A 25716-nucleotide genomic window follows, 5' to 3' on the forward strand; every position below is an offset into this window, starting at 1 on the left:
GTCTGCATGTTGAACATTGTTGCTTAAATAAAGTCATGTCTTATTTAGGGGTTCAGCCAGAACGCACCCCTTCCAGTTGCCCCATGGACTCTAATCAGTCTAAAGCCCAAAATGGAAGAGTACATTATAACATACTGGTGTAGGTCCAGGGCCCCTCGTCTAAATTTTATTTTCAGTGCGTTTCTTTCCCTCCGCCTTTGCATGGGAAGATGCCCCGTAGCTTCAAGCTCTGTGGCGTGGAAGGGAACCGTGGTGGGCTCTGGTAAATGGCAAGCGCCGGTTCCTTTTGGTCCAGTCAAGTCACGTGGGTAGTCAAGGCCAGACTCCTCATTGAGTACTTGGGGTCCACATACTTAGATAGTGTTTCCAGGAATCTTCATAATGGGCTTAAAAGTAAACCTCTAATAGGTGAGAAAACTGAGATTCCCGGATCCAGAATAGTAATCTTGAGGATGTGACTCATGTGTCTCTGTGTCAGACTCAAAAGCGCGCACTGGTTTCGTTGCCTCTGCAGCAGGCTTCAAAGAGCTGCTCCTCCGCTGGAAGGTGAGAGCAAATCTTTTTCTCAGTTTTTTGGATGCCTAAGTTTTCCCTTAAATTAAATCACAATCTCTGGGGTCGCAGAAGATTTCAGATTCCCTGTTTGATTCCTGTAAGCTCCCGGGACACTGTCCCGCCCTCTACTTTAACAGCTAGAGCCACTGGCTGGGGCTTATGAAAGCAAAACCCAAACCGGGGCGCAGAGGGAAGAAAGGAGGGGGCTAATTCCCCTTATCTCAGCGTCAAAACCTGGGGCGGGACCTTGGTGGGAGTCCCTGGAGGCTCAGGTGTGGCGCGGTTGCAAGAAGTAGCCCCCTCGGAGCGCTGGGTGATTGCGCCATCCTACTGGGCTTTCGTAACTGCGAGCCGGGGCTGCCAAGAGGAGCTTCAGCACCGGTTCCTCAAATGTTTCGCTGTTGCCAGGACTGCCCGCTGCTGTGCGTCACGTGCAAGTGGGAAGTCACGCCGACACAGAACTGAGCCACGCCGGGGCGAGCGCTCGCAGTGCGAGTTGAGTGTGGAGCCCGAAGCGGACGGCGGCTGCTGTCGCGACTCCAGTCTGCCGGCCGCCCGGCCCGGGCTGCGGAGCTTCTCGGCCGCCCGCCGCCCCACGTAGAAGGAAGCATGCTGGCCGTCGGCTGCACCCTGCTGGTCGCCCTGCTGGCCGCGCCCACGGTCGCGCTGGTCCTTGGGAGCTGCCGCGCTCTGGGTAAGAGGAGCCGGAGCGGGCGTGGGGAATGTGACACTGTCTGGTTCCGATGGCAGAGTGAACCCCGCCGGTACCGGGTGCCAGCCTGGGGCTGACCCACCTGTGCTGACGCGGTGGAGCTTCGTGCGCCCCCTGTTGCGTCTAGCGCCTTTCGCTGCGTGCTCCTGTCTGTGTCTGGGCAGTTACCTAAAGTCTGGGTACAGGACAGTGTGTTTTCCTGGAACCTGACTCTGGTGTCTGGTTCCCAGTGTTCCCACAAGTCTTACTCAACTGCATCCTGGGTCGCTCCAAAAAGAGATACCCAGAAGGCGCGCCCTAGTGGAGTAGTAGTAGTCCCTTCTGAAGATTCCTGTGTGCCACTGGCTCTTTCTGCTTTAGTGGTGGCACCTCGCGTGGCTCTCCTTAGTTCTACTACTTGTTATGTGTGTAATGACAGTGACCTGACGGTGAAGGGTCTGACTGACATCATGGGCTCTGAGTCACTGGTGTTCCCGCCTCACATACTTACACCTTTAGCCAACTAGCCCCAGCATGCAGATTGCCGACACCCATGCCCACCCCAGTCCTGTGAGTTTGACAGCAAAGGATGTGGGACCTCTTGGAACTGTGCCGCCGCCCCTGCCCCAGCCTTCCCAGGTTAGCAGGTGGACCAGGCAGAGAGAGGGTAGGGGCACTGTGTTTGCCTTCGCTGCACTCTGCCTTGTGGGTCTAGGCCTCTCTGTGGGCTCTGGCTTCAGGCCCAGCAGCTTGCCTGGTCTCTTCTGGAGGAACTGGGAAACTGCTTCTCTGCAGGTTATTTTAGGCACCGAGGACTTATTCGACTGCATAGAGAGAGAGAGCGCCAAAGGACACCGGGGAGAGTTGTCCATGACGGTGCTGGTGGTAGAGACAGTCAGTGACTGACAGGCTTTCTTTCTGCCTGGAAGGCAGAATCACTTAAGTTTGGCTTGGTACCCCTGCATATATTTTTTTTTTTTTTTTTTTTTTTTTTTTTTTTTTTTTTTTTTTTTTTTTCGGAGCTGGGGACCGAACCCAGGGCCTTGCGCTTCCTAGGCAAGCGCTCTACCACTGAGCTAAATCCCCAACCCCATATATTTTCTTTCTTTCTTTTCTTGGCAGGGTCTCACATAGCCCAGACTGGCCTCAAACTTACTCCTCTTCTGCCTCTATCTCTCAAGTGCTGGGACTTCAGGTATTAACCACCACCCTGTATTTTACACATATATTTAATCCTCTACTGGCTTGACATAAAACTTTGCGGGCGGCCTGAGATCAAGAAAGGTGCATTGGGAAGCTGTCAGGCCCAGCTGCTGGAGCCCTAGCCCCCCGTGTCTCAGTGTTCCTCTGTGGTAGGTAGATCCCCGGTGGGCAGAGCTGAGAGCATCGTTCTCATCTGGTGGGATTCTGGGGCAGAAGATACTGATGAAAGAGAAGGTCCTCACTTAGCCCTTCATGGTGCCAGGCAGGACTGAGGCCTTCTCGTCCATCTCATCCATCTCGGGAGGGCCTCTCTGTCTGTCTCAGTTACTACTCACAGCACAGCCCCGAGCGCCCCACCACCACTTCCTATTGTTCCTCAGGAGCTGCAAGGCACTTTGGAGACAGCGAGTTCTGTTTTCCTGTGGCTCAGAAAGGACACCCAAGGACGGGAGTGGGTGGGCTCTTCTGACCCAAACAGCATTTAGAAGGCAGAACTGGGAGTCTGGGGAGGAAGTGAAAGCCCTCCCAGCTCTGAAGGAAAAGGCAGAGAAGTAGAAGTCCCCGGCCCATCTCCCACACCCACACTTGCACAGTTACAAACTGGAGAGTGACAATCAAGAAACAAGCATCAAACAGGAAGTGTGGAGCAAATGACTGTGAGATGTTTGACTTTAGAGAAGTGAGGCCAGCTGGAGATGGCTCCCAGGGGAAACCCATGGGTGGGAGATATACATAGATATATGGGTAGGCGAGATAGCTCAGCGCACACACGGGCGCGCGCACAGACACACACACACACACTCACACACACACACACTCACACACCTCCATCCATCATCCTTAGTGGTTTTGCCTCCATGTGTTCATGTCTGTGTGAGGGGCAAGATCCCTTGGAACTGGAGTTACAGTTGTGAGCTGCAATGTGGTGCAGGGCATGATTGAACCTGGGAAGAACAGTCAGTGCTCTTAACTGCGGAGCTATCTTTCCAGCACCAATAGGTGGGATCTTTACAGTTTGCTCCTCCAGGGCCTTCTAGGACCCCCCTGTGTCTTCCACCTGGGTTCTGGACCAGCGGAGACTGAGACTTCTGCTAGGTCAAACTTTCTAGGCGCTGTTGACTGAGGACAGGCTGGGCATGGGCGGCCTCAGTTCCCCTTCCTTTCTGCAAGGCAAGAGAAAACATGCAGCATCAAAGACGCCTAAGTAGCTAAATCCCTCGGCTTCTGAACTTCCTTTGGGGCAACCTCTCTGTCTACAAAACCTGCCTGCATTCCTAGCCTCACCCTGAATCAGTATTTTTCTTTTTTTTTCTTTTTATCGGAGCTGGGGACCGAACCCATGGCCTTGCGCTTCCTAGGCAAGCGCTCTACCACTGAGCTAAATCCCCAACCCTGAATCAGTATTTTTCTGAAGGGTAAGTTTTTATCTAGCATCAGATTTCAGCTAGGAAGGCTAGATCTTTGTAAGAATCACAATTTTTAAAACATTAGGGTTTTGTTTTGTTTTGTGTTTTGAGACAGGGTTTCTCTGGGTAACCCTAGCTGTCCTGGAACTCACTCTGTAGACCAGGTTGGCCTTGAACTCAGAGGTCTGTCTGTCTTTGCCTCCTGATTGCTGGGATCAAAGGCCACAGTGCCCAACCAAAAATGACAATTCTTGACCCCTGGTCATTTATTAAACCTGCATCAGAAGAGCAGAGAGTGAGGTCTACACTTTCAAAAACAAAACTGTTCCTTGTGATCCCTGGGCACTGCTTAGTTTGAGGACATCTGCCTAAATGGTCGGTCAAAAGAACTGAGTAAAAGACCTTCTTCCCTTACCAGGCTCCCTGTTACCAGAAGCCTCTCCCCGCCTTGGCTCTGCCCCTTGTTTATTCGTTGCAACACATATTTATGGATTCCCCATAAAGCCCTTGGGGACCAAGTGGGATCCGTCATGCACACTCCACCCTAAAAGGATCCTGAATGTGGCCAAAAGCAAATCCCGAGGACAGAGCCAGTTCAGTCTCTCTGACTTGACACTGGGTACCAACTCTCCAGGGGCAGATTGTCTCGGGAGGCGGCTAGACAGAGGAACCATTCTGATTGGGACCCCAAGGCAACAGGAGCCTGCCTGTTCTCTACCTCATCTGGCTGGCATCAGACTGTGTGGGGTGCAAGTGCAAGTGCGGCCCTAGCTGGGTTATGTAAACAAAGTAACTTCAGAGCTGCAAACAGATGTTCCCTCCCTCAGCAAGCCTTTCATCTCTCCCTGCCCGCCTGAGTGTCACAAACTCAGTCACCAGATCGAATCCAGGGCTAACGCTATCTCAGATGAGCCAGTGATGGTTGGTAGCTATTAAAACTTAAATTAATAGAAAAAGTAAAACGGGCAGGTGAGATGGGTCAGCAGGTCAAGAAAGGCATTTGCCTGATGATTTAGGCACCCGGATGGTAGGATACCTCTCAAGGGTTGTTGTTTCTCTGGTCTCTACATAAGTACTATGGCTAGTGTATGCACATAAACAAACAAATAAATATAGTAAGAAAAAGCTGTGTGAGGTGGCACATGCCCTCGGTGCCGGGATTGCTGTGAGTTGGTGGTCAGCCTGGTCTCCTACAGGAAAGAGGAAGAAAGGGTGATTTCTAGATGTGCCTGATGGTGTAACTCTTGCATATGGGAAGTTGATGCAGGGGGATTGCAAGCTCCAGGTCAGCCTAAGCTACAGAGAGAGTGTGAGGGTGGGGGTGGGGTGAGGGAACCCTCAAAATAAAATAATAAAAAAAAGCAGAACAAACTTCTGTCCTTCGTCATGCCTGTCACTTGCAGTGCACAGTGGCCAGCGGTGGCCAGTGTGGCTGTGCGGACCTGCGCACGGAGCTTTCCTATAACCAAAGCAAGGTGTGTCAGACAGTACCAGTCTACAGAGCTATGCAGTGTTTTCCAGAGCTTTCTGCTGCTCTTGTCATTCCTCCTCGACCCTTTTTCTCCTCCATCCATCATTCTTTACTCGTGATGGCCGAGGCTTTGGAATCTAACAGGTGTCGCTTTCCTATGACTGTATGTGGCTTTAAGGTTTATTTACTTTTATTTTGTGTGTATGGGTATTTTGCCTGTATTTATGTCTGTGTACACACAAGTGTCTGGTGTCAGAAGAGGGTGCTGAATGCCCTAGAACTGGAGTTACAGACAGTTCTGGGCCATTGTGGAGGTGCTGGGAATCCAAACGAGTCCTCTGGGAAGGCATCTGGTCTAAGCTATTGGGTCATCTCTCCAGTCTGAGACTGTGTGTTTTCATCTAGAGAAAAAAAGGAGAAGAAAAGAAAGAAGGAAGGACACACACACACACACACACACACACACACACGGCAGGGAGAGAGAGAGAGAGAGAGAGAGAGAGAGAGAGAGAGAGAGAGAGAGAGAGAGAATGAATATGAATTAACTTGGAGGGGACTAGAGAGATGGCTCAGCACTGAAGATCACCTGTTGCTTTTGCAGAGGACCAGGATTTGGTTCCCAGCACTGACATGGTGGTTCCGGAAACCAGGGGCTGTGGTGAGATGACTGTGCTGCCTCACAGGTGGCTGAGGGTGAGACGGACTAAGTGAGGTGCTAGACTCAGAGGAGCCTCTGGTACTGAGTGCTGAAGTGTGTATGGCTAAGAATCCAGCCAGTCTTAAAAATGTATTTTGAATTCCTACTGTGTTGCAGAAACTATTATAAGGGATAAGAGATAGCAGGGAAGAAGGGAAATATTTAGAAACTATATGGCCCCCTTGGAAACAGAAATCCTTGATTTTTATTTTTTTCATTTATGTGTTTTGCCTGCATGAGGGTCTATGGTCCACTTGTAGGCTATGTTTGGAGAGGGCATTGGAGCCTCTGGAACTGGGGTTACAGATGGTTGTGAGTCATCATGTGGGTGCTGGGGATCAATTCCTGGTCCTCAGAAAGAGCTCCCTGTCTTTGGAGACAGAGTCTCGCTATGTAGACCTGGCTGGCCTGGAACTCTGTGTGTAGACCAGGCTGGCCTCGAATGCACAGAGGTCCTCCTGCCTCTGCCTCTCAGGTGATGGAACTAAAGGTGTGGGCTCAGGAGGAACTCTAAACCAGCGAGCCACCATCTTTGTAGTCCCAGCGCTGCTGGTGCATTAGAACCTCAGCAGCTCTCGCCACCCCACTCGTCTCTTGTCAGCTCTGCCTGGCGGTCTCTAGCACAGGGTGCTCCTGAGGCCCGAATCCAAGGGCCTGCTCTCTGACTCACTTCTCTCCCCATCTCCTTCCAGAAAATCATTCTTTGGGCTTCCCTTTCTGTGGTGGTTACAGTAACTGTGGTTCTGAGTGGCAACTTCATTTGCGAAACCGTGACAGACCCTTGGCACAACAGTGCAGCTTTAGGGGAGAGGAGCGCTGCTGGCCGGCTCTTGGCTGGGCAGGGAAGCTACAGGACAGCCCGTGGTGTCGGAGGAGTGGATCAGAGGTCGTTCTGGGGCATGCGGGAACTGGGACATCTATAGGACAACCAAGAAAGGATGCTAAAGCAGGTCTGGTGGACTGCAGATTTGTAATCACAGTATTCAACAGAGAAAGGCAGAAGTTCAAGGCCAGCTTAGGCTGCATGAGACCCCCGGAAGTGGGGGTGGGTGGGGAGAGAATGGGAGTGAGAAACACCTATGGATCCTGAGGAGTCAGCAGCAACTTGGGAATGAGACCTGAACTTGAGAGTCACCTACAGGTGGATACCTCTACAGCCCCGCCCCCGTTTCTTCTTCAAACAGTTTCTCTGTGTACCCCCTGAGACTGGCCTTGGACTCATTGTGTAAACCATGCTGGCCTCGAACTCACAAAGATCTTCCTGGCTCTATCTCCTGAGTGCTGAGATTGCATCTGGCCAGATGTTACTTTAAACTTACAGAATTACCAAGCTCAGCCAGCGGGACGGGTTGGAGCTGAGGTTCTGGAGCCTTCTGCTCAGAGGAGGCAGAATTAGGGAGGACTGTGACCATGAGGCCAGTGAGCAGGACAGCAGTAAGGAGGGTTGGTGCTCTGAGAACCCGGGGGACAGTGTGCCCATGAGTGGAGTACTCTCTTTTGTTTTTGGTTTTGTTTTTTTTCAGATAGGGTTTCTCTCTGTATCCTTGACTGTCCTGGAACTCACTTTGTAGACCAGGCTGGCCTTGAACTCAGAGATCTGTCTGCCTTTGCCTCCTGAGCAATGGGTTTAAAAGTGTGTGCTGCCAACCATCTGGTTGGACTGCTCCTCCTCAAATACTCCTGAAAAGTCAGGCAGGTTGACCCAGGCTTGACCAACAGTCAGGAAGACACAGGTTTTGTCAGCTCCTCTGAGATTTCAGAGCGTATTTGTTGGCTAAAGTGAGGATTTTAAAAAAGATTATTGAAATACGTGGGCTTTTGTATGTTGATGGGAAGGCTCCAGAGACAAAATGATTGAAAGAAGTTAAAACTGGTGGGGCAGAGTCCTTGAGTAAGTAAAAGGAGAAAGAGGTCCAGAGAGCCTCAGAAACTGCCCACGATCATACAGCAAGGGTGTGACAGAGCAAGGTCTGAGCCTACGCTTTGAGTTTTTATTTTATAGTGTGTGTGTGTGTGTGTGTGTGTGTGTGTGTGTGTGTGTGTGTGTGTGTGTATACACAGGCAGGTTCACAAGCACATATGTGCACATATATGTGGAGGTCATATACAATACACACATGTGAAAGCCAGACATGGCCACTGGTGTCTTCTATTGTTCTCTGGTTTATTTTTCTAGACAGGGTCTCTCTGGCTGGCCGGCCAGCTTGGGGAATCCGATTCTCTCTGTCCCTGCCCCTACACTTGGACTTCAGACACATGCCCTTGTGCTCCACACGAGTGCCGGGGGCCTGAACTCCTACTTGTGTGGCCAGCTTTATGGACTAAGCCCTTTCCTCTGCCCCTCCTTTTATTGTATGTATATTGTCAACAATCACAACTCTTCCAGGGCACAGGTACAAGGTCATTTCTCTTCCCAGTGTTGTCATTAGAGACTTAGGGACAGTGTCCTGATTAGTGTGACCCAGATGATCCCTTCCTGCCCCCAGGAAGTCCCCATTGCTTTCTCCTAAGAACTGAAGAAAACACTCCAGGCCGTGATGTGGATTTAAGCCAGTGTGGTCTCTCAGCGGCCCCTCAGTATCCATTCACATCACTTTTAGTCTAGGGAAGGTTTTGTAAGCACATTCCACTCTTCCGTCTCCAGGAGAGGCACCTGGGCTTTCGGGTGAGCCTGCCCAGGAGCCTCTGGGAACATTATTTTAGACTTCCAAAGATGTAACAGTAGTTTTGATACTGAAACAAACCAGGGCAGGGGCTCGACTGCTGCTGATCCTACACACCTGTCTTGAGTAGAGGGGGAGGCTTCGTCACAGGAGTGGGAAGGAGGCAGAAGTTAATAATACAGTTCACACAGTAGCTCAGATTGGGGAGATTAGGTGTGTTCTGAAAGCAGCACTGAGGGTTTCACCTCAGATATGAATGTTACCCTCACAGCAACATTTTTGACGTGAGTACAGTCATTATTTTTGCTCTGTGAATGGAAAGAACAAGGCTGGAGAGGTAGAAAGTCCCAGAACTTGCTATGTAAAGCAGGATGGCCTTGAGCTTGCAATAATCCTCCCATTTCTGCTTCCTAAACTCTGGGATTGAGACATGTGCCACCTAAACAGAGTTGACTTATGTATTCACTTTAGATATTTCATTATATGAATATATCCGCTTTTTTTGCCGAGCCCCTCCCCTAGGTTCTGAGTACGGAAACAAGGGCCTTGCTCTTGAAGGGCAAGCATGCTGCCAGCCGAGCTATTCACCCACACTCAATCTCTTCAGATAGACATTTTGCCACACCCCACATTGCTGATGCAGACAGTGTGGGGAATGATTTCAGTAGCCCTCTTACACAATGATGCCACGAGCTTTGTAAGTTGTGAATTTGTGCTCCAGCAAAATACAAGCACGCCTATGTCCACACACTCTATCAGTGTGCTACTGAAATGTCATCTGGCCCAGCAGGGTGGCCCACACCTTTAATCCTGCACTCAGGAGGCAGACCGGATGGGTCTTGATTTCGAGACCAGCCTGGTCTACAGAGTGAATTCCAGGCCAGCAGGGCTACATAGAGACCCTGTCTCAAAAACAAAACAAAACAAATGACAATAACAAGTTAAAAAAAAACTGAAACAAAAATACAAAATCAAAAAACCAAAAAACTGGTCTCTGCACAAAACAGTCTGTGTTCTTTGCACACAGCTTCTCTGGGTGAGGCTGGATGGGCGCTTCCCTGTGCAGCAGGCATTTCATAACTTATTTGCATAATCTGCCTGCTTATGCTGTTCATTTTCACTGAGCTGTGAACTTCTTTCCAATTGTTTACGGAAGCTCTTACTATGTAAAGGAACACAGTCTTCTCTGATACAAGTTGTAAATATCTTCCAGTTTGTCTTTTATTGTTTTGATTGCAAAGGTTTTTTGTTTTTCCCCCCACACAGATGGTTTTTGCTTTTTTCATTTTGTTTTTGAAACAAGGTCCTGCTGTGTAGCCCAGGCTAGCTTCAAACTTCCAAACCTCCTATCTCAGCCTCCTGAGTATTGGGATTGCAGGAATGGCCCACCATTCTCAGCAAGATTTTTCTTAAAGCTATAGTTGAGTTTATATGTCCTCTGAGTTTGTGTCATATCTAGTGAGATCTTCACGCCAATATCATTTTAGGAGATTCTTCTTTTTCAAGAGTTAAAAACAAAACAAACAAACAAACAAAAAAAAACTGCACCTATACATCTAACATTTGAGAAATGGGATGACTTGGAATTCATGGCCAGCCAAGTTACAGTGTAAACCCTGTCTCCAAAACCTAGATACTGTGTATGTTTTAAAGAGACAGAGCGATGGCCCAGTGGTTAGGAGAGCACACTGCTGATGCTGAGGATCAAACTGCCAGCACCCATGATGGGTGGCTTCCAGCGGCTTGTAGCTCCCACTGCAGGGGACTTGATGATGTCCTCTTCCGGGATCTGTGGATACCCATACTCATGGGCATCAGTACACACACACATACATATATAAGCACACACATACAAAACACACATACACACATACATACACATAACCACACACACACACATGCACACACACACACACACACGCACACACACACACACACACGGACATGGACACACACACACTTAGCCACACATACACACATACCACACATAAAGTTGATTCTAAAGTTTAAATGTAAACTTTGATTAAAAGTAAACAAGTCAAGATAGCAAGGAAATTTTTGAAAAGGCAAAAAAAGAGAGAGATTAGTCCTGCCCAATTTATAGCATATTATATAGACATAATTAAAACATTGATCTGGGATATAACTCAATGGTAGATCACTTGCCTGGTGTGCTCAAAATGCTCAAATTCCTGGGTTCAAATGCCAGCACCAGGGTAGGGTGTTACTCTGTATGACTGAATGGCTCAGAGGACCACTTTGTAAAGTCAGTTCTCTCTGTCCATATTTATGTGCGTTCTGGGGATCAATCCCAAGTCACAAGGTTGTGTCACTAGTGCATTTACCCACGGAGCCATCTCAACAGCTCTAAATTCTTTCCTTTATATTTAAAAAAAATTATATGTATGTGTGTATGTATGTGTGTGTATGTGTATGCATGCATATGTGTATGCATGTGTGTGCATGTGTGTATAAATGTATGTGTATATGTGTGCACATGTGTGGTTATGTGTATGCATGTGTGTATGTATATATGTGTATGTCTGCCTAAGTTTATGTGTGTGTATGTGTGTGTATGCATGTATGTGTAGATATGTATGTGTGTGCATGTGTGTTACATGTATGCATGTTGCTATAGGTGTGTGCACATGTGTATGCAGAGACGAGTACAGGCGTGCATGTAAAAGCCAAAGATAGACTAGATAGACTGCTGGGGGTCTTTCCTCCATGCTTTTGCACCGTTTTTGAGATGGATTTCATTGAATGGAGGCTCATCGATTCTGCTGGGCTGACTGGACCAAGCTCGTCCTCTTGCAGCCCTTTGCTGACTGAGCCATCCTGCTGACCCCAGGACTCTCTCCCATATTGTTCTTTATCAAAGGCTACAAAACAGTGCTTGGCAGCCTTCTGTTTCCTTCTCTCTCTTTTCACAAAAATGGCAGCAACCAGGAGCCAGATTGGTCTCACGAGGGGGTCATGGGGACCCTGGAGAGGGGCACTGAGCTGTGGCTCCTTCCATCCCACTAGAATCTTGGGGAAAGAGCAGCAGGCCCTAAGTCAGCAGACAGGAGGAGCTGGGCCGGCAGAGGACCTTTTCGGGCCAGTAGCTGCGGAGGGAGTGTGCAGCCAGGCACTGTGCTCCAAACACTGCTGACTCCCATGTCTGGGTGCTGGTGGCCAGGGCACAGCAAGACCTATGGAGGCTGCATAGAAGAGAGGGGCAGGGAGGGGTGACGAGGGAGGTCTGTGGTTTCCTGAGACAGGCTCCACCTGGCCACCCATTAGATTCCCTAGGAAGGCCTCCTGGGGCCATCCTTGTCCTTGATCCTTGCGGTCTGCACTGTTCCCAGCACGGTTGGTAGGCATAGCTCGGTCTCTGGCCAATGTCTACCTTAGCCGTCACACCCTTTTGATGCTGCTTGGCCTCTGTCCTCCCCAACCCTGAGCTCAGGATATTTGTTGTAAGTCCATCCTGGATGTGACAAGGTCTTTCTTTTCTTTTTTTGAGGGACCCATGCTGCATCTTGTCTGAGCTAAGCTGACCTACTGTCGGGATACCAGGACCATCCTGTGGGTCTGAAGGGCTCTGGAGATGAGGGGAGCCTGCTGACTTCGATGATGAAGTCAGGGTGCTGTGTGAGCAGGGGAGGGATGGCTCCCCTCTGAGGGCATTCAGCTCTAGAGCTTTGATTCCCTCTGTCTAAGGGGTGGGCATGGGAGCTGGGGGGAAGGTGAGTTGGATAGATTCGCTGTGGGACATCCTAAGAGAGAGATACTTAAGGTTCCTGCTGACTGCTTCCAGAAACACGGAAATCCTGACTGCGGGCCAGGTTCCTGGCTAGATCCTAACAGAGGTCAGAAATGGGAAGAAAAGCCCTTTTATGTTGTACAACTATAGAGGCTGATGCTGTGGGGTGGGCACAAACTCAGAGCCCAGAGCCCAGGGTGCAGTTCTGGCTACCCTGGTCTGAACCCTGCAAGAGTCCTTAGGTTTCTGAGTGACGCCTGTCTCAGCACCTGCATCCTGCTGTGCATGTCCCCACAGTGGGTTCCAGACCAAGGTCACCAGAGTCCCCGTGAGGAGTCAGTGAAGGCAGGGCCTACGATGGGGCAGATGTCTGTGGGGCTGCAGGACTGCTCTCAGGTATCTCTCCTCTGACTAGTTCATACTCTCAGAGAGTCCTTGGTCTGGGGCCATCTGATTTCCTCTGAAGAAGCCAGGGGACCCAGTGTCTTTCTGCTTTGGAGTTAGTCACATCATGAGTCTGAGTCAGCACCCAGAGTTACTCTTCTGTGGGGCCACACGAGCTCCTCTCATGGGCCTTCCTCGCACGGGCGTATGGTCCACTGGGTAGATGGGGAGGAAGGCTGGGTCAAGGTAAATACTGACTCTGCCAAATACAAGGTAAATACAAGCAGGTACAAGAAGTACAGGCCCATTAGTGGGCTGAGGGCTGCTGTCCTGCCAGGAGCCATTACTCTGAGAAACGTTTGGGAATTGATTCAGAACAGGGCAAGGGCTATGACACAGCCTGGAACGTCGTCTGGCTGGAGCCTGTAGGCCGTGTCTTGGAGAAGTCAGGGGGAAGAGGCCCAGGTATGGGGCTACTAGGGAGAGCAGGAGATTCAGAGGCAGAGGGGAGGTATCATACAGTTGCTGTTAGTATAGGGTAAAGGAAGAGGACTCCAGGGTCCTCTAGGTGTGGTGGGCACTGAAGACATGGCTCCCTCTTCCTCACCTGTCTTCGTCAGAACTCAGGCATCCAAAGGTCTGTGAAGCAGGGAAGGTATGAAGGGAGCTAACAGAGGAGAGGAAATTAGATCAGGGAAACAAGATGGTAGCAGCCTGGGGAATGTGTGCACGTGTGTGCATGCTTGTGTGCATGCATGTCTGTGTGTAGTGTGTATGCATATGTGTATGTGCATGCGTGAATGTGTGCGTGTGCGTGTGTGTGTGTGTGTGTGTGTGTGTGTGTGTGTGTGTGCATGTGTGTGGAGCGGGAGTCAGAGAGAAATCCTTGGGGTCAGGTGGAGAGTGGCTGGCTTCTCCCAACTTACTCATACCTAGTGTGCACCCACCCCCCCCCCCCAACACCCACGCGCGCGCGCGCACACACACACACACACACACACACACACACACACACACACTGGCTATGAGATTTGCAGCCAATTCCTTAATAGTCCCATTTCATTTTCAAGACGGGTCCTCACTCTGTAGCTCAGGCTGGCCTTAAACAAACTCACAATTCTCCTGTCTCAGCCTCCTGAGTGTTGGGCTCATGGGCTGTACGGTGCCTAACTTGGTTCTTTAACTTCTCTGACTCTTGTTGCCTCAACAATGAGACCAGGGGAGGGAATGGTGGGGACAACACCCTGTCCCTGCAAGACTTCTGAGAGCTCAGTAAAATGCCCAGTGTGCAGTGAACATCCTGTAAAAATGGCTTAAGTACCATCACACCAGAAGATGGGCGACTGGTTCTAACCCTTATGTGGAGAATGCAAGGAGAGGTGACTATGAACACTGGGCGCTTGCTTAACACCACCAGACCTAAGTCTGCGTCTGTTTCTGCTTGGACATGAGTTCCTACAGGCTCCTGACAACCCCTGCACACTTTCCAACCTCTCCACACCAATCCCCTTTCTTTTCTTTTTTTTCTGTTGCGCTGGTCCTTTGCTTTTAAAAATTATTTTATTTTTCTTTACTTTTTGGTTTTTTGAGATAGGGGTTTCTGCACGTAGCCCTGGCTGTCCTGGAACTTGCTCACTAGACCAGGCTGGCCTGGAACTCAGAGATCTGCCTACCTCTGCCTCCTGATTGCTGGGATTAAAAGGCCTGCACCACCACCACCTGGCTGCTTTCTTTTTGTTTTTATTAAAAGAAATCATTTTCACACAGTATATTCTGGTCACGCTTTTCCTCTCTCTTAACTACTTTGAGATCATCCCTACCCACCAGACTCCATATTCTTTTTTTCTCTCCCTCTTTAAAAAACAAACAAACAAACAAACAACAACAACAACAATACTAAACAACCCCAAACCAAAAACCACAAACGCCTTGAATGGCAATAACACAAAACCAGAAGCCAAAATATGTAAGCACAAACCAAACCAAACTAAAAAACTCTTAAGTTAAATGAGACAAAAACGTCTATAAAATACCCTTGAGTCCATTTTATGTTGGCCACCTGCTCCTGGACATGCGGTCTACCCTGAAGTGTGGGTCAGGTGCCCAGTGAGACTCCACTGGAGAACACTAACTTTTCCCCCTCGCAGGAGGGTACTAATAGCAGACAGTTCTTGGTTAGACAAGGGAGTTTTGTCCATTTTTCCCTCTCAGTGCCAGGACCCAGCAGGCTTGACTGCAGACCCTGTGCTTGCTGCCCCAGTTCTGTGAACTCATGTGTGCATCAGTCCTGTTGTGTCTGGAGGGCACTGCTTCCTCAGAAACACCCCTGACCCTTACAGTCCCTTCACCTCCTCTTCTGCATAGCTGCCTGAGCCCCGAGGAAAGAGATCCTATTTAGGACGGAGTGGCCCCAAAGTCTCTATCTGCAGGGTGATTACTTAGCTGCACACCATCCAGTTGCACAGCCACCCCCTTTGAGATGGAGGGCTTTAGCACCTTGAGAGGACTTTCATTGTGATGCCCTGCAACCCAAGAGGCTGGAAGCCACTCCTTGGGCTGCCTGAAGTGGGGCAGTGGGATGGGATTAGCAGGCACATGTGAAGCCCATGTCCTCAGTGACAGGCTGGCAGCTGGTTCACTGCTTACATAAGCAGGGCCAGGAAGCTGGACTTGTTTTTGTTGGCAAGAGCAGCAGTAGCTTCAGGAGAAGTTGAGAAATATGTCATCGTGTGCATACTTTTCTCTCTGGCTATTGACATTTGCAAGTTTACACGAGGAGGGAGAGGAGCTGGGGCAACAGCAAAGCTCTCCAGCTTTCTGGAACCAGACTTTATCCTAATGGAGAGAGCCCCACCAAAGCTATGTTGCAAAGTCCTCAGTAGGAGGTGGGTGGGTCTACCTGTGGGGCCAGTGTTCCAGAGAGATCATATAGGCCACTCAGGCAGGGAAGCAAGGAAGGCATGGGAATTTCCCTCCCCGAGAGTGGCCGAGGGAGAAAAGAAGCATCAGTCTGAGGGCCCTGGAATGGCCTAGCCATCAACTGTCCCGGACCCCCACCCAGTGATCACACCATAACCACACAGAGATGATGTGTATGTTTCAAGTTGGACATTGCTGTGACAAACAGAGGTGCCTCTTGGAAGTAATGACTGGGGAGTGACAGGGCACTAGACACCAGGAGCAGGGCTTTCAGAGGCCCCCAGACCACAGTCTCAACTCTCATTGCTCAGAGAAGGCAAAGGGTCCTGTTAGGGGTCCCCACACTGCTATAACCCATGGGTAAGGTCAGGTGCTACATGCTTATAATTTCAGCCTTTGGAAGCCTGAGACAGGAGGACCACTATCACTTTGAGGCCACCTTAGAGCCACATAGCAAAAGCCTGTCTCAAAAATGAACAAAACTAGGCAAGACGCTGTGGAAGCCTTAACTATCCAGCCAGCCAGCAACTGAGCTGTGTCTAGATCACACTCCGTGTGCCCTGGGGGGCAAGGACACATTTTGGGAGACTGGCAGGGACGTTCTGCATTCTTCCCTGATTTTAGTCCCACCTGAGGTACTCCTGTCCTCCCTGCAGAGTCTCTTTAGGAGCCTGGGACGCAGGGACCTTCCTTTGTGCATGTGACAATGCCTTGGCAAGGACCAGGAAGACTCACAATCCTCAGATGCCCCTCTTCTCCTGCCTGTGATGCCTTAAGTGCACCAGGAGCTGGTTCCTTCTCAAGGTCATTGCAGGGAGAAACAGAAGCAGGAAGAGATGTGGCCACTGTCATGGAGGCTGGCATGGGAGGCAGAACGGTGCCTAGTCCTCACATACCTTGGCTGGCGCCTCCTCTGTCAGCAGTGCAAGCGCTGACCCATCCTCTTGGAGGATCTCACACAATGCCTCTCCTCAGTGGGGTTTTTCCCTCCTTTCTGTTTGAGGAGACTTCAGACCCCAGCCGTTCCCCCAGTGGCTTCCTTCTGAATTCCTTAAATGCATGGTTCCCTTTTTATGAGCTGGGTAATCTGCTTATCAAACTCCCAGTGGTTTTTCAAGGCCTTTCTCAAGTTCCTCTTTGCCCTTTAGAACAATTCATCTCTCCTCCCTGTTCTCAGCATCAGGAACATTTTATTTCAGACTAGCCAGGATTATGGGTTCTTTTAAGGCCCCCAGGAATCTGGAGATTGAACAAGATAGCGGTACGGAAGAGGTGGGGAGAACACGGCATGGAAGAAACGTTCAGGAGCTGACAGGAGTCTCTCCTAGTGGAGATGTGTGGCCTTGTGTGCCACGCTGCACAAAAAATGTTGAATTGTTCAGGAGGGGACAGGCTTGAGCTTGCTGACTGGTTGTCACGGGCTGAGCAGTTGCTCAAGGGCAGATGTTGTGTGTTTTTTGCTGAATTTCATCCGTGTAGCAGCTGCCACACCCCACGCTGCCTGCAGGGCCTGGGAGGGAGCCTGTGGTCCCTGGGCCAGTCTCATAGGAAGGGTGTTCCCGAGTTCGCACCCACCTGATTCCCGTGCCTTCTCCAATGGGGTGGATTCCTGGGCACTTTCAAAGCAGGAGACCTCCAGACAGAGGAAAGATGGCTTCTTGTGTTCCCTCCAGAATCAAACCTGCTGGGAAGGGTGGGCTGAGGGTGAGGGCAAGGGTGGGGTGGACACTCTGGTCTGAAAGTGTTTGAGAACCTGCCGGCCTTAAGTCCGCTGCGTCACCAGGATTCCGTGCATGCTGCACACCCCCATCCCCTCCACCCCACCCCACGTAATGCCTGGGATCAGTATGCAGTCTTTGTTTAAAGAAAAAAAATAGGAGCAGGTTAAGACTCTTTAAAACCTTGGTTTTAATGAGCCAAATTGGTGTTATGCCTATTGTCCCGTTCCTACTGAAGCAGTAGGGTCTCTTCAGCCAGGGGTTCAGGGCCAGCTTGGGGAATGTAGTTACCCCTCTGTCTCAGAAAACAAAGCAAACATAGCAAAGCTACTGGAAAAGATAGAGAAAGAAGTCACTGGTATTCCATCCTCAGGCTGGGCAGACAGGGATCCAGGGAGGGCGCTTCCAGGACTTTCAGTTCCTCCATTTCAAAAAGCCACCCGCCAGCTCCCTGAGGCTGCTGTCTGACCACTGTCAGGACCTAAAGGCTGACTGAGCTGAGTCGGGAGGCAGAGCAGTGGGTGGGTGGGAGGTCAGGCTGTCCCTTTGGACTGGCACTGAGCTCTTTTGTCCTGGCCTCCCTGTTGAGAACGTACACCATGCTTCTGAAATCAAAGTTAACACAGCATTTTTTTTTCAATGTCAGAAGAAATATGTTTTGAAGCAGCATTTACAGATGGGTTTTATAATTAATTGTTCCTGATTTAAAAAAAGAAAGAAAGAAACAAACCAGTGACTTAGTTTTAAAGATTCGGAAGCCCATTAGTCAAGTTCCCTGTCGGAGGAAGTTACTATTGTGCTGATCTTTTTGGCTCTGCTTTTGTGGAAAGGAAAAAGATTGTTTGGGAGGAGGGGGTGGTGTTTCTCCCAGTTACCTGAATACATTAGCCGCAGTTTGCAAGGGTAGTAACTGAACAGTCCTGGCCAATGCAGTCACCAACCATACAGAGGTTTCTATTGGGAGGGAAAGGGATAGGGAAGTGGCCAGAGGAACATTTTTCTTGGAACTGACAAGGGCAGGAGCAGAAGGGCTGGACCCCAGTGCAGGGATTGACCACTGCGCCTTATGGAGGACTCTGCTTGGACCACCGTGCCATCGACCAGCGGGGCTTCTGGGAGTGTGGTGTGGAGACCTTGTTCGTCAGAGTCCTGTTTCAGACAAGTGTGGAAGGAGCACCACTGTGTTCCCTGGGGTGAGGCAAATAGGATCTTACAGGCTTACGTCATGGCTGCGTGCTGATCTGAGTAGACAGTCATGCACCACTTCATAATGAGGACGTGCTCTGAGAAATGTGCTGTCCGATGGCTTTGTTGGTGTGCAGACAGAGTTACACAATCCTTGATGTTTTGGTCAGTCACTTGATGTGGCCCTCTTGATACTAGGTAAGCAGATGTATCTTTGGCCAGCATAACGTGGTATACACTTTTACAGCAACATTTATTATTTTATTTAAAATTGTGTGTGTGGGCATTTGTATGCACATGTATGTGGAGGCTAGAGGTTGGCCTAGGGTGTGTTCCTTAGTCACTTTCCACCTTATTTATTCATTTGTCAGTTAAAACAAATCATATCTAAAGCCTGGCAGTAATCTTAGCACTCAGGAGGCAGAGGCAGAGACGGGGGTGGGTGGGTGGGTGGGATCTCCCAGTTCAAGGCCAGCCTGGTCTACAGAGTGAATTCCAAGACAGCCTGGACCCTACAGAAAAACTCTGTTGTAGGGAAAAAAAAATCACATCTATTTATTGAGTGTGGGTGCACATATTCCACGGCATGGACATGGAGGTAAATTTGAGGAGCTGGCTCTCGCCTCCCACAGTGTGGATTCTAAGGGCCAAACACAGATTCTCAGGGTTGCCAGTAAGTGCTTTACCAGCTGAGCCATCCCATTGGCTCTCGCCACCTCAGGCTTTTTTATTTTAGACAGTGTCTCACTGAATCTGGAGCGTGCCAATTCAGCTGGACTAGCTAAGCAGTGAGCCCCGGAGATCCTCTTGTCTCCAGTCCCCTAGCACAGGATTACAGGCACTTGCATTTAAAAAAAATACTGTATGTGTATGTGTGTGTGAGCATGCTCATGTGTGTGCACATGTGTGTGTATGAGCATGCTCATGTGTGTGCATATGTGTGTGTGAGCATGCTCGTGTGTGTGCACATGTGTGTGAGCATACTTGTGTGCATACGCATGTGTGTGTGTGTCAGCATGCTTATGTGTGTATGTGTGTGAACAATGCACATAGATGTACACACATTAGACATTAGAGGACAAATTTGAGGATTTAGTTCAGTCTTGCCATCTTGGATCCAGGGATCACACTCAGATTGTTAGGCCTTTGTGCAATCATCTTTACAAACTGAGCCCTCCCACTGGCCTGCTGCTTTTGGTTTATTGAGAGAGAATCTCAGTTAACCCAGGATGGCCTTGAACCGGATCTGCAGAAGCTCATGATCTTGAACCCCTGATCCTCTTGCTCCACCTCTAAAGTATTTGGGTTAGGGCATTTGGTGTTTGAATGAGAAGGACCCCAGTAGGATCATGGGTTTGAATACTTAGTCTTCAACTAGTGGAACTGTTTGGGAAGGATTAGGTCTCGCTCTCTCTCTCTCTCTCTCTCTCTCTCTCTCTCTCTCTCTCTCTCTCAGTGCCATAGTAGGTCTGCTTTCCGATATGACGGTAATGGGTTAACCCTCTGAAATTATAAACAAGCCCCCAATTAAATGCTTTCTTTTAAGCACAAGGCCCTGGGTTCGGTCCCCAGCTCCGAAAAAAAGAAAAGAGAAGAAAAAAAAATGCTTTCTTTTATAAGAGTTGCCTTGGTTGTGGTGTCTCTTTCCAGCAATAAAACATTATCTAAGACAAAAGTATAGCAGTAGGTCTGGCTAAAACTTAAAAAAGGAAATAGGAGTACATTCTAAAGTAAACATACTTATAACCCTATTATTTGGCCTTACCTGGCCCCTGTGCTATACCTTTGTCTGACTCAGTAACTTGGTCCATGCCAGCGGCGCTGCAGACACGTGCATGTCATGCCGTGGTGTGACCTCATGATGGCTACGTCACTGGCCATGAACTGCACCAGAATTACTGCAGTTCTAATCTTATGGAGTCTTATTCTGTATGTGGCCTGCCTGTGGTTGACCAAACATCTTGTACCCATGACTAGTTAAGGACAGTGGCCTGAACAAATGCCAAAGAAAGTGTGAGCTATCCATGGTGTCGGACTTTCATCTGTGGTGCACTGGTGCTCCCAGGCTGCCTTGTGACTTCTGATATTTGCTCTTCGGCTGCAGACGGCTACTGCCAACACTGCAGTGGAGCCACCTGCCAGCAGAGATTCTCTCTGGTCAGTATTTCTTTCCTTTTAAAAAAGATTTATTTATTTAATGTTTATGCGCATTCTGTTGCTGACAAACCAGAAGAGGGCATCGGATCCAATTACGGATGGTTGTGAGCCACCATGTGGTTGCTGGGAATTGAACTCAGGACCTCTGGAAGAGCAGACAGTGCTCCTAACCACTGAGCCATCTCTCCAGCCCCTTTGGTCAGTATTTCTATCTAAGGTCCTACATGTTCAAAATATAGACGTGAGCTTTGTCCAGAGGAAATAAGAGGGGGAGAATAAAGATACATTAAATAGTAGGACCACTGGACCTGCTAAACTTCACCTCATTCAGGCCAGGCAGGAGAGCACACACCTGTAACCCAGCATTCAGGAGGTGCAGACATGGGTTTCAAGGTCATCCTCAGTTATATAGTTTGAGGCTAGCCTGGGATACAGGAGAGCCTGGGGTATGCTTACAGTTTCAGAGGGTAAGTCCAAGACCATCATTGTGAGAAGCGTGGTGATAGGCCAGCATGGTGCTGGAGCTGCAGCTAAGAGCTTGACATCCTTATCTACAGATAGATAGCAGGGAGATGAAACCTCAAAGCCCACCCTCATTGGCACATTTCCTCCAACAAAGCCACACCTCCAACAAGGCCACACCCACAGAAGGCCACACCCCAGCAGCAAGGCCGCACCTCCTGATCCTTTTCAAACAGTCCCATTAACTGGGGACCAAACATTCATACTCTTGAGCCTATGGGGCCATTTGCATTCAAACACCACAGCACTGGAAACAAGTTGAAACCTCAGATAATGGAATACTAAACTGAGGTGAGAGTAAGCAAATGACACCCACGCACTGTGGAAACAGGACTGAAAACAGCACAGCACAGGAGAATGCATATGAAGCTCAGAGACCAAAAGGAACAAAAGAGGAAGGGGCCCATGGGTGACCAACTTACTTCTTAAAGTAGGGAAGGAAGAGGGCTAGCAAGATGGCTCAGCAGGTAAAGATGGTTGCTGCTTAGCCTGATGATATGAATTCAATCCCCAGGTCCTACATGACTGAAGGGAAGAATGCCCACACATTGTCTTCTGACTTCCACATGTGCCAGGGCAAGTGCAACCCTCCATAATAGATGGATGGATGGATGGGTGGATGGATGGATGGGTGGATGGATGGATGGATGGATGGATGGGTGGGTGGATGGGTGGATGGATGGATGGATGGATGGATGGATGGATGGATGGGATGGTGGATGGATGGATGGGTGGGTGGGTGGATGGATGGATGGATGGATGGATGGATGGATGGATGGATGGGTGGATGGATGGATGGATGGGTGGATGGGTGGATGGGTGGATGGATGGATGGATGGATGGATGGATGGATGGATGGGTGGATGGGTGGATGGGTGGATGGATGGATGGATGGTGGGTGGGTGGATGGGTGGGTGGGATGGGTGGATGGATGGATGGATGGATGTGGATGGATGGATGGGGGTGGATGGATGGATGGATATGGATGGGTGGATGGATGGATGATGTGAATGGATGGGTGAATGGATGGATGGATGGTGGATGGATGGATAATGTAATATAATAATGTAATAAAATGTTTTAAAGTAAAGGAGGACAAACTGCCAATTGTAAAGTACATATAGGACAGGAAGTTGTAGATCTGGGGACTAGAGCCACTCAGAGATAACAAGTGTTCTAGTTTCAGGGGAATCTCTGGGGCATTTTATGCTTCATAATTCTTATGAGTATTACATATATTAATTTGCATATGTTCAAGAGTGTGTAAAACAATTGCAGAACAATGAAATGCTAAAAGAATGTCTTTGAAGAATGTGTACGAATGCTTGCAAGAATGAAGGACTTTTGAGACTCTTGAAAGAGGGCTCCCAAGAGTCCCCTTAGCACCTTAGGTTTGGGCTTCTCAGGCTCTGGGGTCATCTCTCAGGCTATTCCTCTGAGCACTGTGTGGAGTCTGCCCCAGAGGCTGCATTTCTCACAGGCGGGGCTCTCTGGTGCCCAGACCTGTCTCTGCCCCATATTGGAGCCTTGGGTTGTGATTGACAGAGGGAGGGCCTTCCTTCCTTACTGTGGGACAGAGAAGTCTAGGGAGCCTCCTCAATCTCACCTACTTACAAGGTAGCATGCTATTTTTATTTTATTTTATCTTATTTGACTTTTTCTTATTGAGACAAGGTCTGACTTTGAAATCCCGGCTGTCCCGGAGCTTACAGAGACTCTAATAAGATTAAAGGTGTTCTTCACCATGTCTGGCTATTTTTTTTTTTAAAGAATTGTTTTATTTTTATTTATTCGTGTGTCTTGGTAAGTTGGTGGTTCTCAATCTGAGGGTCAGTGACCTCTATGGCAAACCACTATCTCCAAAAGTACTTACATCATGATTCATAACCGTAGCAAAATTACAGTTATGAAGTAACAATGAAAATAATTTTATGGTTGGGGTCACCACAACATGAGGATTGAAGGTTCACAGTATGGGAGGGATGAGAACCACTGGTGTAAGTGTAGGCGACTGTGTGTGTTCTTTCTGAGACTAGCAAGAGTTATAGCAGTTGTGAGCTGCCCGGTGTGGGTACTGGGAACAGAACTTGGGTCCTTGGAAGAGATGCTGTCACTCTTAACCACTCATCCATCTCTCCAGCCTCTGCCATTTTTTTTTTTTCACCTTTAAGTCCAAGACTCTGGAGGTGGAGAGGAAACAGTGGCCACCGTTCTGACATTGCACCTATCAGAACATCCTCCCTCGCATGAAGGACATCTGTGTAGCAAGGCGGAAGGCCTGCTTCTCTGATGCAGTGTATCTGAACACGGTCAGGTTGCCCTGGCTTGATGTTTGCAGTTTACTTACCCCCCACCCCCCTCTGATGGCCACTGAGGATAGCGTATGGGGGAACTCATACACAGGCCAAGCAAGAAGGCCTCAAAGGCCAAAGACAGAGTCTTGTGCTTATCCTCAGTGTCGGGAGCACATGGGTGGCTGTGAGGTCAGGCACTGGCAGCAGCTGGCTTCTCCGAGTCCTTGGCCAGATGTGATGCTAACCCTTGCTGATAACAAGGTTTGAAGGGCCACATAATCCTAACCTGAAAAGGCCATGTTCCCTAGATTCTGTTTCCTCAGCCAGTGGGACTACTTTTATACAAGTCTCGTTTTATCTGTCTATTTATCTGTCATAGATTCTGTGAGTCTATAATCTATAACCTGTACTAAGAAAAAAGTGGATTTGCCCCTCTAGTCTGTTTTGAGAGTCCCAGGCTGGCGTTAAGCTTTTGGTGATCTCCCTGCCTCAGGCTCCCAAATGGAGCATAGACACGAATCACTATGCCTGCCTCAGTGTTCCCTGAGTCTTCAATCTTTGTTTTCCTTAAGTGTAGACTATGGTTTTTTTCTTCTTCAGGGAATGAAGAATATATTTGGTAGTATTTACTTCCCAAATTGGTCCCTAAAATAAAAACATCTGTGCCTAGGTGTTTATATGGTGGTGGGTATGTAGGGTTCTGATTGGAGCAGAGAGTCCAAAGCCTTGGCTCTTTTCTCCCTGCTCCCAGTAATTCTCAATGTTGGTTACCGCGTGTAAAATGGGCCAGTGTGCAGGAGGTCGTGCTGAGACTTCTGAGCATTTGTGAATGTTGGGTTCCCGCTTGAGAACCTGACATTCATCCCTAGGTGAATTCTTAATAAGTTCACTTGTGCTTTCGTCAGTTGCAAAAGGGTGGCTGCCATGTGCCAGGCACCATTCTAGACACTGAGGTAAAACAGGGTGCTTGTCCCTATGGTGCCTGAGTCAGTCAGTCTCTGTCTGTCTGTCTGTCCACCTGTCTCTGTCTAACTTAGAAAAGTGGTTCTCTTTTATTTCTTATTTATTTGTTCATTTATGTATATTTTGGATTTTTGGAGACAGGTTTCTTTACATAGCCCTGGCTGTCCTGGAACTTGCTCTGTAGCCCAGGCTGGCCTGGAACTTGTGCAGTCTGTCCCAGAGTGCTCCCGAGTGCTGTTATTAAAGGCGAGTGCCACCACGCCCCAGCTTATTTTTAGTGTTTTTGTCTTTTAGTAATAAAAAGTAATGATGCTATTATTGCGTGCGTATGGTGCATGTGTGTGTTTTGCGGGCTTGCCACAGCACACATGTGTTCAGAGGACAGCTATTGGGAGCTGGTTCTCTTTGTCCAACTCAGGTCCTCCGACTTGCATGGCAAGGAGTTTAACCTACCAAGCCACCTCGCTGGCCCTGTGCCTCAAGTCTTGTGGTAGACAGATTTGGATTTGGTTGTATGGCAGTGAGTCGCGGTGACACGGTTGGGAAGACGGCCCAAGCATGAGCTTTAACTCAACTGGGAATGGAGAACACATTTGGAAAAGGGTGTCGAGGCTGAGCCCTGAAATACACACAATGTTCTGCTGTGGGGCTAGCATGGGGAAGGAAAGGGGAGTATCAGGACGGGCAGAGCATAGGGAGAGAGGGAGGGAGTGGCTCAGATCTTCCTGGGCATTGACAGGAGGCTTCAGAGGCCAAGAAGGCACCCTGGGCCCTGTAGAGCCTTAGGATCTTAGATCTGCGGGCAGGATCAGGTCCTTGAAGGTTTGTTTGTTTTCTTTTCTTTCATTTCCTTCCTCCCCACCCCTGCACCCCCTTCTCTCTTTAGGGTTTTTTAAGACAGGGTTTCTCTGTGTAGCTCAGGCTGGCCTGGAACTCAGAGATCCAACCCCTGTCTCTGCTTCCCAAATGCAGGGATGTTGCTGGGGCTAAAGGCACCACTAGGCCCAACTCTTTCTTTTTTCTATGGCAAGGTCTCACAGTGTAGCTCTGACTGATCCAAAACTTGCTATGTAGACCAAGTTGACCTTAGCCTTGAAATATCAGAGATCTGGTCACCTCTGTCTCCCAAATGGGGGACAT

General features: G+C 49.1%; 1 protein-coding gene across 2 annotated transcripts in view; it reads left to right on the top strand.

Moving 5' to 3' along the window:
* Positions 1–1116: 1116 nt before the first annotated feature.
* Il6r (interleukin 6 receptor) overlaps positions 1117–25716 on the top strand; it is a 48630-nt gene continuing 24030 nt past the window's right edge. For both annotated transcript variants that reach the window (XM_032897940.1, XM_032897941.1), the window contains exon 1: positions 1117–1249. In XM_032897940.1, coding sequence (XP_032753831.1) covers positions 1165–1249 — 85 coding nt within the window. In that variant the 5' untranslated portion in view covers positions 1117–1164. The remainder of the gene's footprint in view (positions 1250–25716) is intronic.

The sequence above is a fragment of the Rattus rattus genome, chromosome 3 (genome assembly GCF_011064425.1).
Source record: "Rattus rattus isolate New Zealand chromosome 3, Rrattus_CSIRO_v1, whole genome shotgun sequence".
Classification (NCBI taxonomy): domain Eukaryota; kingdom Metazoa; phylum Chordata; class Mammalia; order Rodentia; family Muridae; genus Rattus; species Rattus rattus.